The 16,255-nt window shown below is 33.5% G+C and overlaps 1 protein-coding gene across 24 annotated transcripts in view; it reads right to left on the minus strand.

Annotated features, from left to right (window-relative positions):
- LOC116662781 overlaps nucleotides 1–16,255 on the minus strand; it is a 551,908-nt gene that overhangs the window by 310,724 nt on the left and 224,929 nt on the right. For 2 of the 24 annotated variants that reach the window (XM_032477163.1, XM_032477179.1), the window contains exon 3: nucleotides 87–120. The exons of the other annotated variants lie outside the window; for them this stretch is intronic. In XM_032477163.1, the coding sequence (XP_032333054.1) occupies nucleotides 87–120 (34 nt within the window). The remainder of the gene's footprint in view (nucleotides 1–86; nucleotides 121–16,255) is intronic. 24 annotated transcript variants of the gene reach the window in all.

Genomic DNA, 16,255 nt, shown 5'->3' on the forward strand with positions numbered 1-16,255 from the left:
TGTCTAAGAAAGGCCAAGTAAGGACACAGGGAGAAAGTAGAGGTCTACAAGCCCGGAAGAGCATTCTCACCATAAACCGGACTTACCATCACTTTGATCGTGGACTTCCAGACTTCAAAACTATGAAAAAAAAAAAAAAAAGTCTGCTGCTTAGCCACCTAGTCTGTGGTATTTTGTTACAGTAGCGCAGGCAGATTAGTATACATACTAAAACCAACAACAACAATCGCAGATTGGAATAAACCCAGAACTGCATTCTAAGGATAGTTCTGCTTTACCTGCATCTTTTCCCTTCTTGCAGAGCTAGGTGAAGTGGACGAGAATCTCAATCTGTATCCCTGCTTCTGTCATAAGACATTAAGCTTATCACCCACCTGCTGTGTACCTTGTAAATCCGTCTGTGAGCAACATCACTGATTGCATACCTAAAGAGTATAAAGTCTTAAAAAGTCATTTTCAAGTATTAGAGTAGAAAGTTTATAGTCATTTTCCTTCAAAACAGCTATGGGTGAAAAAAAATATATAGTGTGATGAGGAAGAGCATGGCTTTTAGAGAAATGAGCTTTAGCTACCTACTTGTTCTTTGCCCTTATGTGTCACTTGACCCATTCAAGCCTCAGTTTTCTGAGCTGCAAAATAGGAGTAACACCATTGACTTCAAAAGGTTGTAACCTGTAGGTGCTGCCAGTAACATGGCACAAGTCCTCATCATGATTATGGTCATCATCACCATCATAACAACTTTCTAGGCTGCCTAAATTTCTCTCAGTTCAATGAAGGTACCAGAAGTCTATATTTGGATTCACATTTTTTAAACTTTAGCTTTAGTTGAGTATAATTGACATACAAAACAGTAAGATATTTAAAGTATATATTGTGATAATTTGCCATACATATAATTTTGAAAGGATTCCCCCAAATAGTTAATTAACAAACCCATCATGTCTCATATTTTTCTCTTTTTCTCTGTTTCCTTCTTTCCCTCTTTCTTCCTTCCTTTCATGAGAATGTTTAAGCTCTACTCTCTTAGCAAATTTCAATTATATAATACAGTGTTATCTACCATAGTCACCATGTTTTACATTAGATCCTCAACCTCATTCATATTAGAGCTGAAAGTGTGTACCCTTTTTACCAACTTCTTTTTATTTCCCCAGCCCTACAGCCCCTGGCAACCACTTTTCTACTTTCTGTTTCTATGAGTCTGGCTTTTTTTTAGATTCCATAAAAAAAGTGATATTACACAGCATTTGTCTTTTCTCTGTCTTGTTTATCTCACTTAGCATAATGCCCTCCAGGTTCATCCATGTTGTCTCAAATGGCAGGATTGCTTTTCTTCTCATGGCTGAATAATATTCCTTTGTATGTATATGCCATATCTTCTTTATCTATTCATATGCAGATGGATACAGGTTCTTTCCATATTTTGGCTACTGTGAATAATGATGCAATAAATATAGGAGGGCAGACATCTCTTTGATATTCTATCTTCATTTTCTTTGGATGTATACCCAGAAGTGGGATTGCTGGATCATATGGTAGTTCTAGTTTTAACTTTTTGAGGAAACTCCACTTTGTTTTCCATAGTGGCTACACCAAATTACATTCCCTAGGATTCACATAATCCTAATGCCTTCCTAGAATCACCTTAACAGAATGATTTTTTAATAAATGCATGAAAATTTCTTCAAAGTTCAGTATAAGAAAGAGCAATATCTCATCCTGATGCTAAGATGTTTCTGAGGACTCTGTCCATAACACGGTCTTTTAAGAATGACAGGTGTCACATCACGAGAGGTGTATGTATTACTACACATTGTTTTTATGCTGGCTTCAGGCCGTTTATACTAAATTACTAGATGACTTTTGAAACTGCCACACTCTCTTTTATTACTTTCATTCAGTCTCCCCCCCCCCCCCCAATTCTCTCTGTACTACTCTTTCAAGAAGGTTCAGATTTTGGTTGAGACTCACATATTCAGGAAAATGGATCTAGAAAGTCACGGGCAGTTAAAATCCTGGGGCTCTGGGACCAGACTATGGGGTTCACAGAAGGCATGACGACTTATTAGCTGTGTGACCTTGGGCAAACTGCTAATCCTTCTTGATTTCTTCATCTATAAATAGGTGTAATCTCAAAGGATTAGGGGGAGAATTAAATAATTTACTACACATTTGCCAGAAGAGTGTTTGAAAAATGTTAGCTATTCAATATATGTTAGCTGTTAATATTGTGTATAGAGACTGTACATATGAAAAAGTCTAATTAAACAAAACAGGAAAATTTTGATTGATCATAATAGATATAATAAAATACAAGAATATGAGGTTTGTCCTGAAATGTATTAAAATTTAATTGGTGAAATAAATTCACTTATTAAAGAACTGTTTAAAGAAGAATAAAGACTTCTGACAAATTAAGATGTGATTAATTTATCAATGAAATAAACAGACAATAGAATGATGCTTAAGGATTTTCAGAGGCAGATCGCTCAGACAGAAGACTATGCTAATAAGTTATCTCTGATGCTCTGATGATGTACATGGTAGTTCAAAATAATATGCTTCTCTTTGCTTAAACACGGAAGATTAAGGAAAGTTAAAGATGTTTTTAAAAATTTGAAAAATTATTATTTGAGTCATATTTGTGAAAACACACCATGTCTTCAGGTTCTATGTGGAATATTTTGAAGCCATTTAAGCACTCCATGAAGCCATACAACAGAGGATATTCTACTTTTAGCCTTATTTCTGTCTTTTCTATTACTATACATTGCTCTAAAGGTCACAGTGAAGATTTTACAAGTGTAGTGGACCCTTGCTATTAATTTAAATATAGCCCTCTATTCTCATTTAAGTAAGAAAATATGTTACATGTGAAATACATGTATAATGTCAAACAAAACATAAAATTTTATCCTATTTTATATTCATGCTTCTATAGTATATAACATTGAAGTGAGTTATTTCAAATGAAATTCTAGGAGCTGATTTGATTATAAGATGATATAAATATTATAAGAAAAAATGAAGTATGATTCTTCTAAATTGAAGCTGCTAAAGATGGACCATCCAACTATGCCTACTCAGTATAAGCACACTTCAAAATTGTTTAGCATTCCATAGCACACATCCTTGTCATAGTTCTACAAGGAAGTATTATCTGAATTATAACACTGATGTTGCTAAGGTGATTTTATTCAAGAATCGATCACTTTTCGGAACTGTGTCTACCGACAGATTTAAATTATTAGCTTAGCTATAAGTAACATCAAAAATTACGTGCTGGACAAAACCCAATAAACAACAGGTAAGACATATTTAAAACACAAAGGTTTCCCCAAAACTTCAAAACTAGTTTTCACAAGGATATTTTTCTTGGTTTAAAAAAAATACTCTCAAATTATTTTAGAAATATTTTTAATATGGGAGTTCCCAATACATATTTGCCAAGGATGCTGCTCCTTTATTTTTGAATTTGTGAACAATTGAAGATTTCAACCACATGCATGTTGCTTATTCAGCTTAATTTAACTCTGGAGAGGCTTGCTCCCCGAGAAGTCCCAAGGCCTTTGGACCTTGTGCACTGTATCAAGAATAAATGAGAATCAGGTCACAAGAGGCTCAAATGCAGAGTCCAGGCAGCTCTAGAGGCATGCCTCAGAGACAGAACCAGTTCAGACCACTACAATAAAGCCAATACTGCAATAAAGCCAGTAAGAAATTTTTTTGCTTTCCTGGTGCATATAAAAGTTATGTTTATCCTATACTGTAGTCTCTTAAGTGTGCAATAGCATTATATCTAAAAAACAATGAACATACCTTAATTTAAAAATACTTCACTGCTAAAAAATGCTCAGCACCCTCTGAGCCTTCAGCAAGTCATAATCTTTTTTGCAACGGTAAGATCAAAATTCACTGATCACAGATCACCAAACCAAATAAAATAATAAAAATTTTGGAATATTGCAAGAATTATCAAAATGGGAGATGGAGACATGAAGTGAGAAAATGCTGTTGCAAAAACAGTGCCGATAGAACTTCTCTATGCAGGGTTGCCAAAAACTTTCAATTTGTAAAAAATGCAGTTATCTTTGAAGCACAATAAAATGAGGCATGCCTGTATTTGATATTACGTTTAGCAAAAAATACTGTCCTACACTTAATTCTCACAACTACAATTAAAAAGTAAGCTCTAAATATAGAGGATTCTAAAAAATTTATTTAGCCAAAATTAAGGTAAAATCTTTAGATCATGGGAGGGAAAATGCATGACTTATAGATGGCAAAGACAAAGTTCCATCATCTTTGCAAAAATGTGAAATTTGCTAAAATGTGGGTAGCATATGTATTGTGTATAACAGTTTATGGTTTAATGAAATAGCATATATGAAATACAACAATATAAATATAAGATAATCAGTTGAAATTGAATTTAAGGAAGAAAAGAACACATCCATTTCACAGAAACAGTAGTATAAATGATGCCAAACCTATTAAGAATAATTTAGCAAGTGGAAACATAAATATCATTACCAAAATAATCCCATCTAATATTGAGCATCTATGCTATTCTGGGATCTATCGGTTGTGTGATACATAGTATTTATCAGTTTTTAACTGTTGTTTCTTACATGCATATTGTGTGCTTGGTAAATTATTTACCTCCAGGAAAACAGATATAAGACATGATAAGACTTTTGCCTCAGATCACGAGAGAGCTGTAATTTTTTTCCATATTTGGAAGCTGTGAAAAGTGAGGACTATAGTGGTTAAATGTGTTGTCAGACATCACACTGTAAGTAAGAGGTAGAGATGGGATATTCATCCGTTGTTCCTAACCTCAAAGCCCATCTTTTCATAAACCTAATGGAGCAGAAAAATGAGCATTATCAATTCAAACTCCTTGCTTTCCTGTATCAAGATCCTGGTTATTCAGTCATTTTCTTTTGGTTTCTCCCCACTTTCTGCTTTTGTGTGCAAGTTTTTGTTATGTGTCTGTATGTGCTGGTGGTGGTGGTAGTGATGGTAATGATGATAATTTCTCTGTATTTTCTTTGACATAAAGTTTGGGAATCTGATAAGGATGGAAAATTACTTTAAAGAAAAATTATTTCACTCTATTTAAAGCATAATGACTTCTACACCTACTTTTACAGGTTTCTTTCACATGATTTCTTAAGACCATGAGTCTTAAGAAATAGTGGGATTTTTATAAAATGAAGGGCAAAGACTCTTTAACAAGAAGGAAGTGACAAGCCAAAATCTTTTTTTTCTCTCTCAGCATATGATATTTTTGTTCAAGGAAATCTTTCATTTTGATTACAATACTTTCAGCCAATCTGACCAAGAACTTTTCCAAAATGCCTTTTAATATGAAGCATTTATTCGTGTTATAGAACACAACCCAATATTACCTTGTGCTTAAGGATAGGGCCACTGGTAGTGGTGATACATCTTCATAGCAGAGAATAGTACAGAAAACATCACAGTGCAGGTGTGGGCTTCTTACAGATCTGAAAAGCCTACAAGTTCTTTGGAGTTAGAATTGGTGTTTTTCCTAAAACATTTAAATATAAAAATTTTACTACCATAATCTGCAACTGAAACACAATTGAGGTATTGCTCCAATGTGAGATTCAAGCTCAGTGTTGTACATGTGGCAATGTGGTTTCTAGGAGGTTTGTAGACTAGCATCTGGGAAGGTCACCCTTTGGAAACATAAGATAAAGATCCATACACACAAGATGAGCTGAGAGCCACATGATTCAGCAAATACAGTCTTCATTGGGATAGCCAATGATCTATCAGTTTGATTAGCACTCATTCCTTTTTTTTTTTTTCCCTACTGATATTCCTTATTTACTAATATTTGGAGAAATGTTGCATTTAAATGTAGTATTTTATCCTGTGCTTTCTAACAGCTGTTTGTAAAATATTTGTTGATCTACGTGTACTGTGGCAGAGGTACATTCTAATTTACTTGATTCTGTTGTTTATGTAATTTTTACTGAACTCTTGTGTTATCATGTTTACTCAATGGAGGTCCATTCATACACATTATATATTTCTACCGACTTTTCTGTAACCATTAATAATGGCACATAATATTGGTGTTTGTCTTTATAGCTATATTTATCAATTATTTAGTATGTTTTGTTACTGGCTTTATAGCAATATTTACTGATTCCAGCATTTTTTAAAGCTGTGGTATGTTATACATTATTTCAAGGTAGGTAGAATATTACATCTCCAGAATTTATAAATTTCTAATGGATTAAATTATACAATTTACTATATTCTACAAACTGTCATTTCACCACTACCAATAAACCATTAAATCACTAGAAAATCACATTCAATACATGATCTTAAGAAAACAAAAATCCTGTGTAACACTGATATAGATCAAATATACTAGCATTTCTTATTCTAAGACATTTAAAATAATTTTTAAATACGCCTCCTCAGTAGACTTTCTCTACTGTTAATCTGACCCTCAGCACTGAGTTCTCACAAACCATCAAAAATCAACTGGAATATTTCTCTTTGCCACCTTATTTTAGACTTATATGTATCAAAGGTCACTTATTGCTATAAACTTAAGTGTCCAATATAGTAGCCACTAGCCACATATAGCTAGTGAACATGTAAAATATTAATTCTACGTATATATTGCTCTTCATAAAAATTAATTTAGGGGTCTAAAAAATAAATCTCTGTTCCCTTTTGCTTTGCATCTGTTAGTAGCAGCGGTTCTAAAAAAACTGGGATTGTAGAGTCTTTGAGAAAAAAGAAAGTGTTTGTGAATAGGCACAGAGTATTATAAATAATGTTTAGATTCCAGAGACCTTTTGCAGCCAAACAGTGGATCAAGTTAAGAACCTCCATGATAAAAGTTATTCTGCTATATGATAGAACTTGAGCACACCGTTCTGTATGAAGTCTGGGCAAACAAAGGCAAGACAGCAGGGCAACAACCAGACTTCAGGTAGAAGTTCCAAGCTGGGTAATTGATAGTTTCATGCAGAGTGTCCGAATGGGATGCCATAAGATTGGGTTGATATAAGAGCTACTGAAATCCAAGACATAAGTGTTGGACATTGACAGTGGGAGGTTTTAGCCACAACGAAAAGTCCAGAATTTTGTCATGAAGATTCAAGTAATAAGAATTTTTGTAAAAGTTTTCTATTCAGAGATGAGAGATTAAAGGGACTGGTTCTAGCCTCCCCTAGATAGGGGCCACCATGGCTGTGTTGAGGTTTAGTCTGGGGGAACTCAGGGCGACTGTACTGACACAGCAAAAGTAAGGGGAGAAGCAGCTGAAAATGTATTCCTCAGAAAAACAGTTGTACTTGGAGTTCAGAATCTGTCATACTTTCCAAAACAACTAAACCTGGGGATTGCAGTGTTTCCAAGAACCCAAGTGGTTATCCCAATTTCACACTCCTGCTACTTAGACCTTCAGAATATAATTAAAATCTATGAAAATCACAGTTTACTTAGTAGCATAGTTATATGTTAAGTGTATATACTATGGAGTCAGCTTGTGTGGGTTCATATTTCAGTTCAGTAAGCAATTAGCTATTGTGACTCTAGACCTTTCCTTCCAGACTCTATTTGCCAATCTGTAAAATAGTACTAAAAATAATACCCAATCCACAGGGAACTAGTAAGGTTAAATGAAGATTATATGTAAAGCATTTAGAGTAGTGCCTGATACATAGTACATGTTCATTTAATCTGCTATGTATATTACATTTTGTTCAGTAGATTAATTTCATTCTAAATCTTTGAAGTGGCTAATTTATGCACAAACTCTCACTGTTCAGATATTTTTACCTGCTAACTGATGCACTATTAGACCCTTATGAGTTTTAGAGATCTGAATGCTGAGGCACATAATTCTCAGATGACAGAGGAGCAGAGACCACTAAATTATCATCCCACACTGATGACAAGTCAAACGTTCTGTGTTATTGGGGTGATTCTTCGTCAAGAACAAACAATTTATTCTGTAAAGCTTAAAAAATTTTAAACGTGTTTGAATGGAAAACACGTAAGAACGTGAGAATACGCAGGTAGTCTCATTATCCTAGACCCACAGCTCATACTTGGCAACAGTTAAACAGCAGCCTCTCTTACACAGTGCACATTTTCACAAGAAATTTCTTAAAATTTTGTAATGAGAACACAGGCTTCACCATAAGAAAAAAAAAAGAGCTTTCTGAGGTGATCCTCAAGACCATCAATGTGCAACAAACTATAAAAATTATTCTTTTCCAAGGAACCACAAATACAATGAGCTCTAAAGTGAAGAAAGTCTAGTTTTTGGGTAATGCTATGCTCTGCCATCATTATATTTTCCCTAACCCCACTTCCCGGCATGTGCATTATGAAGCATAAGAAGACTAGACAATTGAGGACCCAGCTATAATGCATTCTATGTTGGGCTCATTATCAATAAGCACTAATTATATCTCATCAAATAATCATAATTCCAATTAGAATAATGATAAAACACATTCTGAAGAAAAAAATATCTGTTATCTTCCTGTCTCCCAAGAGGGCTATTACCTCAGGTGAGATCAATGAATAGATTTAAACTAGTCACATCAGCAATATTTTAAATCACAAACATTATAGTATTTTGTGGAAAAATTAAAGAACAAACTTGTCTTTTTTTTCAATTCTTTTTAAAGGGAATTTTAAATACAAATTGAAATCTTGCTTTTCTATTTCCTTTTGTGCTTATGGTCTGGCCTGAAAAAGCTAATATTTCTATATTGCCCAGTTTTTAAAGTTCTATTTATTATGTTCTTTAGCAATGTTCTCTGTAGAGAGGTTACCCATTTGCAACATCAGTTATTAAGTTTCTTATTCTCTCTTTAAATGTTCATGTTGGTTTGTTTTATATGTATGATTTCTTTGCCAACTAAATTATCATATCCTAACTGGAAAAAATGACTTGTTAATATAATTTTGAGCCACAACATCTATAAAGACACAAGATACATTATAATGGTTTGATTAAATATTTCTGGCAAGATTGTTATAAATATATGAAATGCTTTGATTGTCTTGTAGTAAAAATAACACTAAACACTAAAATGTTTTCTACATTAGCCCTACATTACTGTTGGCTGAGTTATTTCACTTGTCACATGAGTTATACTTATTTAAGAAGCTGGTGTTTGCAAAGAAAATACAAAATTTTCACCATTTTTTAAAATGGAAAGAAAAACTGTCATATAAATCTTATAAAAGGGCTGTAGCTCTTGGAAATTCACCAAAATTTCGAGTAAAACTAAGACATGTGATAAAATAATACTACAATACACTATATACTTACTATACAAAGGATTTTACAGTTTGAAAATTTCACAGTATAAGAAAAATAAAACAATAATATAATCATGTTAACCAACTGAATAATAACACTGAAATTTCAAAAAGCCTAATCCACAGGCACAATTCTGCCCTTGCACATTTGGGTTTCTATAGCGTTGTTCATCTGAACATACTTGTGTTCTGCTGTTGCGTGTGTGCCTCCTCAGGGACTGGTGGGCGGCAGGAGGAAGAATATAAGTAAAACCTCTTCTTACCAGAAGGTTGATGTTTTGGGGCCTAAAGCAAATGGGCCATGTGTTTTTTCTATGAGAATACACATTTCTTAGATCCATTACAGACCTACTCTTTTATAAATACATTTAATTTGCGGTTGAGAAATATTAAGAAAAAACCACATGATCCCTTTTGACTTGTTGCTTTAGGTCTTCAACTCACCTGTAGTGCATAATCCAAAAGATCCCCCATGAGCCATTCAGTCAATAAAGGCAAAAATCATACCTGTTTTGCTCACAATTATATCCCCAGCATGTAGCAGGGTTCTCAAGTGGCATTTAATAAATATTTTATTGTTATAGTCAAAAGCAAAGCATTGAATGAATGGAAGGCGTTATGTTCAATTATTTTATAACAACTCTTCATATATGATAAAATAAAAATATGGAAATGTGCACAAAACATCATTTAAAAGAAATATTCCTCACATCACTCAGATTTCTGCAAATTTATAGCACATTGGAAAGTGGGAGCTTTGGGACTTAGGTGCCTTATAGATATGCATTCAAATTTCTGCACTGGAATTGAAAAAGCATCAGTTCTTTAAAACTGTCTGGTTTTAAAAATCCTCATGTGCATAAAGGAGACTCAACTAATTCCCCACAGAATGCTGCTAACAGGATTAAAGTATATAATAAAAGGGTTTATAAAAGCCATGCAACTAGTAGATACCTTTCTCCCCATCTCACACATCCACATTAATATTTTAAAGAAGTGTCTGGAATTTAAAATAGTCAACAAAAATAACTGGCAAAATTTATTTTCAAGTACAATAAAAAAAATCTGTGATAGATTTTAGAACATTATTTCGTCCATCCTCATATATGTAAATAGGCAGTGGTACTAGCTATAAAAATATATCCCTTTCTATCTGAGGATATGCAAATAGACACATTCTGCCTTTTTCTTGTTTAAAAATGACTTCCTGTGTAACTGGTTATTTATTACATAGAGCACAAGTAAGCAGTTACCTTACTCAAAATAACAACATCAATAATAGTAATAATTTGAAGACAAAAAATATGTTTATCATTTTTTCCTGCTGTTGGAAAAGTCCAAATTAAAAAAAAAAAAAGACCCTTTCCTCAGTGGAAATGTTTATGCTTTCCCTTCATATCGTGAATCTGATGATTGAAATAGTTCAATCTTTCCTTAAATTTTTAATTTTAATCACTTGTTTGCCCTTAGCAAAAATCAAATTAGTAAGAGCCCTGACTTTTTCTAATTTGTTTTTCTTGGCACTTTGACATTATCTTTGTTACAGTCCAAAAACTCAACTGGGGTCCTATGAGTTGCTTTTCCCAAGAGAACTTCGTACATAATGCCCAGATCCACCACAATATTAATTCATATCTGATTTACAAATGGATAAACTGCCTTCCTGTTTTGGAAGTTTTTGAAAAATAACTAACACAACCCTAACATTTAGTTCTTTTTATTTTAGTCCAGATAGTCACTATTACCTAACAGCCACATTCTTGACATACTTCTTTTTGAATTATAATTGTCACCATAAGACTATCTAAGTCCTTAAACTCTTGTAGGCCAATGAAATTATAACTCTGAATCTGCGTAGAAGTCTTCAATGTCTCTGACTTCCCTTATTTTTTTTTTTCCTTAGACAGTATATCTTTTTTGAGGACCTACTTTACAGAAGAAGTTCTGTGATAAACTTAAGTCATTCTCCTGACACCAAAGGGTTGGAAATTAATGGATTAATCATAATTGAGGGCAGCATTTCTTTTTTAAACATTTTTTATTGATTTATAATCATTTTACAATGTTGTGTCAAATTCCAGTGTAGAGCACAATTTTTCAGTTATACATGAACATATATATATATTCATTGTCACATTTTTTTCTCTGTGAGCTACCATAAGATCTTGTATATATTTCCCTGTGCTATACAGTATAATCTTGTTTATCTAGGGCAGCATTTCTCAGTGTTTTGTAGAAGCATAAGTTCTCTAGGAAACATTAAAAGTGTCTCCAAAATTGGATTTGTGCAAAAAAAAAAAAAAAAAAAACCAACAGTTATTGCCTGCTTGTATTCTGTTAACTCCATAACACACAGTTCAAGAAGCTATGTACAGTCTGGCAAAATGGTGGGCAGTAAGATAAACGGAATCTGAGACCTTGGGTGTCTTCATGGAGCAGAGCAACCTACCTGTTCTGGACAACCTACTCTCCTAAAGACATTTATGTGAAATAGAATTAAATGTCTACTTTGTTTGGTCCACTATATGTGGGTATCTTTATTACTGTCGCTAAAGGCTTTACGAAGAATGCTTTCTAATCCTGGAAGCTGAAAACATTCCAGCTGATAGAATTTTCATCTCTAGCTCCAGTGCCCAGCTCCTGCATTACAGTCTTTTTGCTCTGATGCCATTTCCTCTTTCTTCACCTGGAAAATTCCTTCTCCAAGCTCAGCTATTACATCCTGTGAGAAACCTTCTCCAACTCATTCAAACAGCTTTACACAATCCGCTCAGCTCCCTATGGAATACTTAGAAATCCACAGGAAAGCTTGAGAAGAGTGACTTTTGTTTAACTCTTTACCTTTGTTATTATGACACATAATATAAACTCCAGTATTCTGTGTAAATTAAGTACAACCCAAATAACCTGAAGAAAAATAAAACCAAACAAAATGAAAAACATATTTATGTCTGTTCTCTCAGTGTTTAGGCTCATAAGGCTATCTCATAAAGAAAGAATTGGAATGAAAAGACATAAATAATAGTTCTAAGTTAAGATGGAATGCTATCTGTGCCCAGAGTGCAGGTATTCTGTTTTCAAGCCAAGTGCTCATATCTCCTCTACATCATTCAGCATCTCTACTTAAAAATGTGTAAATTGAGCCCAACACTGAGAGTTTTAAGAATGACTTATGCTGAAAAAATCAGTTCTTAAGAAAATTACTTCTTAAATTCAGTTCTTGTTTAAAAGCAACAATTGTCTACCATATATACACACACACATATATGCCATGTTACATAATCAGTGGTAGACACCTATTGATTTTAAATATATATGTATACACACATCATATGTACATACATGGTATTTCAAAGGAGTGTGAAAAAAACACTTAAAGGTATCAATCCTATTTCACCTTTAATTGGTAATTTTAACTCAACATACTTTCCAGTTACATTATAAAAAGAAAAAAGAATAACTATTTCAACCAACCCTGAACAAAGGCAGACCTGTGTCAATCTAAAAGTCTAGCACATCACAAAACAACCTCAACTGGAAAAGTGAAAGAACATTATAGAGGAAAAAAAATAGCTTACAGCAGAACAAAAAGAAAATGTAAGGAATTTCTTGAACCAACTTGAGATATGGGCAGACCTGGCATAGAAACTTACCCAGTTCAAAGCACTGTCAAAGAGTCCTTCTTTAGCGTTAAGACCGTAAGCAAAATTTGGGTTAGTATACTGTGCTCTATACAAAAGGGAGGAAAATTGGTTTTGGGAAATTAAAAATTAATCAACTTTTTTTAACTTTACACTGTGTAATAAAAAACACTTAGTTTCAAGTAACCTATGGAGGGTTCCGAGAGACTACCAAATTTATAGAGCTCCTATTTTAGGCTTGCTCAGAAGGGAAGGTCTTTAGTAATTTGAAGTATGAATAAATAATGAAAAATAGTTAACATTAAAAAAAAATTTTAGAGTGCTCCCTTTGTGACAGGCATTTCATTAATTGCACTATCTCTAATTTCTCAAACCTAAACAGTAATAAAATAATTATTCTCAGTTTTACAGATAAATCAACTGTCTTAGAAAGATTAATTACCTTGTTCAAGGTCATAATGGCAGTAAATGTTGGAGGTTGGTCTACTCCCAAACATCACACTCTTAAGCCCTATCCTATATTACCACCTGTGCTTGCACATGGTAACGTGTATTACATGGGGCTAACATTTGCTAACCTTCGTGTACACTGATATTCTTAATGGCATCCTTCCAAAGACTAGAGGCTTTAGTTCTATGTACAGTGAAGCACTGATTGAAATCTAAAACATTTCTGCTGGACTGTACCATTTAGTCTTGTCTCAAATTAAGTACATTAAAATAAAATTCTATCAAATGCAAATTGTGTAGAAAAAATAGTATCACTTCATTTTTCAAACAGGCTGAAAAATTAAAAGGGTCTTAAAAGTCACATCTGCAAATCCAATCTAGAACACCTTTATGTGCATTCCTCCCACTTTACACATTTTCGTATAAGCACTGTCAAAGACTATACCATTTTTTTTTTGAGGTGGAAATAAAGTTGCAAGTCTTGAAAAGAAGGATTTTATTACCCATCTATAAAATTCAAGTTTACAAGAGAGCTGGAATATATGCTGTGGTAACCTGATCATGCATAAAAGAGGTGATACACTCAGTGGCTCACATTACTTTAATTAAAAACCTGCTTAGGGTCACTTCAGGTTGGGGAAAAGAACAGAAATAGAAGTCACAAGGGAAGATTTATATTCTGGATATTACCACTAAACAGGAATCCTGCATAATAGAAAGACTGGTTTATTTCTGTGTCAAAAGGCTATCAATATAAACTAAATGTGATATGTGCAATGCTTTTATTAGAGGGAAGGAATTGTATTATCCATTCATGAAATTCCTTTCAGGGCTGACTCACTATTTCCCATTCAATCACTTCCATAAACTTGTGAACTTTTATCTAAAAGTAATCAATGCATAACAGCAACAGAAATTATTTTACCTCAAAATACATGGGAGGAGTTCCTCAATGAAAATTATATTTTAGAAATTATTAGAGAAAATACTATAGACATATTCCTGGGGGGAGGGATAGGTGTTAAGTATGAGGGTTAAACTGGGAGCACCTCTGTAAATAAACAGAATGTTATTCTTTAAAGTGAGAACCAGATCAAATGGAGGAGGAAAAGGAAAGTGGAAGTAGATTTGACTAGTGAAAGAGAATCACGGAATTTAGAAAACTTAGCTTTTACCCAGACCCACTGATAGTTAAAACACCTTACCACTGTAAACTTTCACAATCCATTCATTAATTCTTCTAATTCTCATAACAACCCCCAGAGTTGCAAAAGGCAAAAAATATCACCCCCATTTTATAATATGGAAGCAAGTCTTGAGAACTCAGATGGTCCCCTCACCCTTGAAGCAAAGTACAAATGGACAAAGAAGACCACAATTGCTATTTCAAGTCAAGTACCCCTTCCAAATAATAGACTAGCTCATCAGCATAGTCTAATGTCAAAAAGGAGAATGGATACTGGAAAATTTTTTTTAAAAATCAACCTTTTTACTTTATTATGTAATAAGTAATTAACAGAGGGTCCAAGAGACTAACAAGAAATACTCCTCATCTCTGCTAATACTACAAATGGAATAATAGGTAAATATAATATTTAATATTGGTCATAACTATGGGTTATGTTTTAATAGACTATTCTAATAATCTTTTAGTTATCCATTTAAACTATTGTAGACTAAGATCAGGTCAGTTTCTTTCTTTCTTCCTCCCTCCCTCTCTTCCTCCCTCCTATCCTTCCTTCCTTCCTTCCCGTACTGACGATTGAACCCAGAACCTTGTACGTGCTAAGTATGCACCCTACCGCTAAGCTGTATCCTGCCCTCCAAGGCCAGTTTCTTGACTTGCTTACAATTTGAAAATCATAAGCAATTCTGCATTAGAATGAATCATTTCCCTGCATTTTAGTCAATCCTAACTTCAACAAGCATTTATTTCACATGTGGTGACAATCTACCACATGACAGGAAGTATACAAAGAACTGGGACAAGAGGAAATGACAACTGCTACTTTCATTAAGTAACAGTCTGTTGATTATAAATTAGCTATACACAGTTCATTAATATATTTATGACAAGTTAACAAACCACAGAAAAGAGTATTTTATGAAAACATTGAAGCAGGTTGTTTCCAAAAATATTTTTTAATTACTTCATCATTTCCATTCCTGAAATGTACCTCATTCTATTCTTTTTATTCCTAGATTTCACCTCAAAGTCAATAAGGTTGATCAATTTTTCATTTGTGAACACTAACTCTATTCCTCCTCTCTGACATTAGATCATGTTGATAAGATAGTATATTATGTAGAAAGGGGGTGGAAATGACACCTGCAATTACTTTCCTTCTCAAGCATCATTATATATGGAAACTTTTGGAAGCTCTGCCTATAAACTTAAATGGACCTACTTATTCTAAGATATGTGACATTTACAATTCAAAATGAAAAAAATATATGTTTCAAAAAATTTTAAAAACTGTCACAATTATAATTAAATCTATTTGGTCCTTTAATGCAAATTACACTTTTCCTGGTTAAAAAAAAAAAATCTATGGAAAAAAAAATCTGTGAATTATTCTTAAAATTCAGCCTTGTTATTTGGCAGGAAATTAAGCTTGAACACAATACAGTATGACCAAAATCACCAGATGTTTTCATAGAATGCAGATAATGTGCTAATGAATTCCATCCTTATGGAAAATTCCACCTCATTTTACAAGGTTCAAAATCTGTTCCCTCAAAGAATGGAAATATTATTGGGGTTGCTGACTAACAGGCAGAACACAGCCCCACATGATGAAACAATTTGTTCAATTTTTTGT

The sequence above is a fragment of the Camelus ferus genome, chromosome 1 (genome assembly GCF_009834535.1).
Source record: "Camelus ferus isolate YT-003-E chromosome 1, BCGSAC_Cfer_1.0, whole genome shotgun sequence".
Classification (NCBI taxonomy): domain Eukaryota; kingdom Metazoa; phylum Chordata; class Mammalia; order Artiodactyla; family Camelidae; genus Camelus; species Camelus ferus.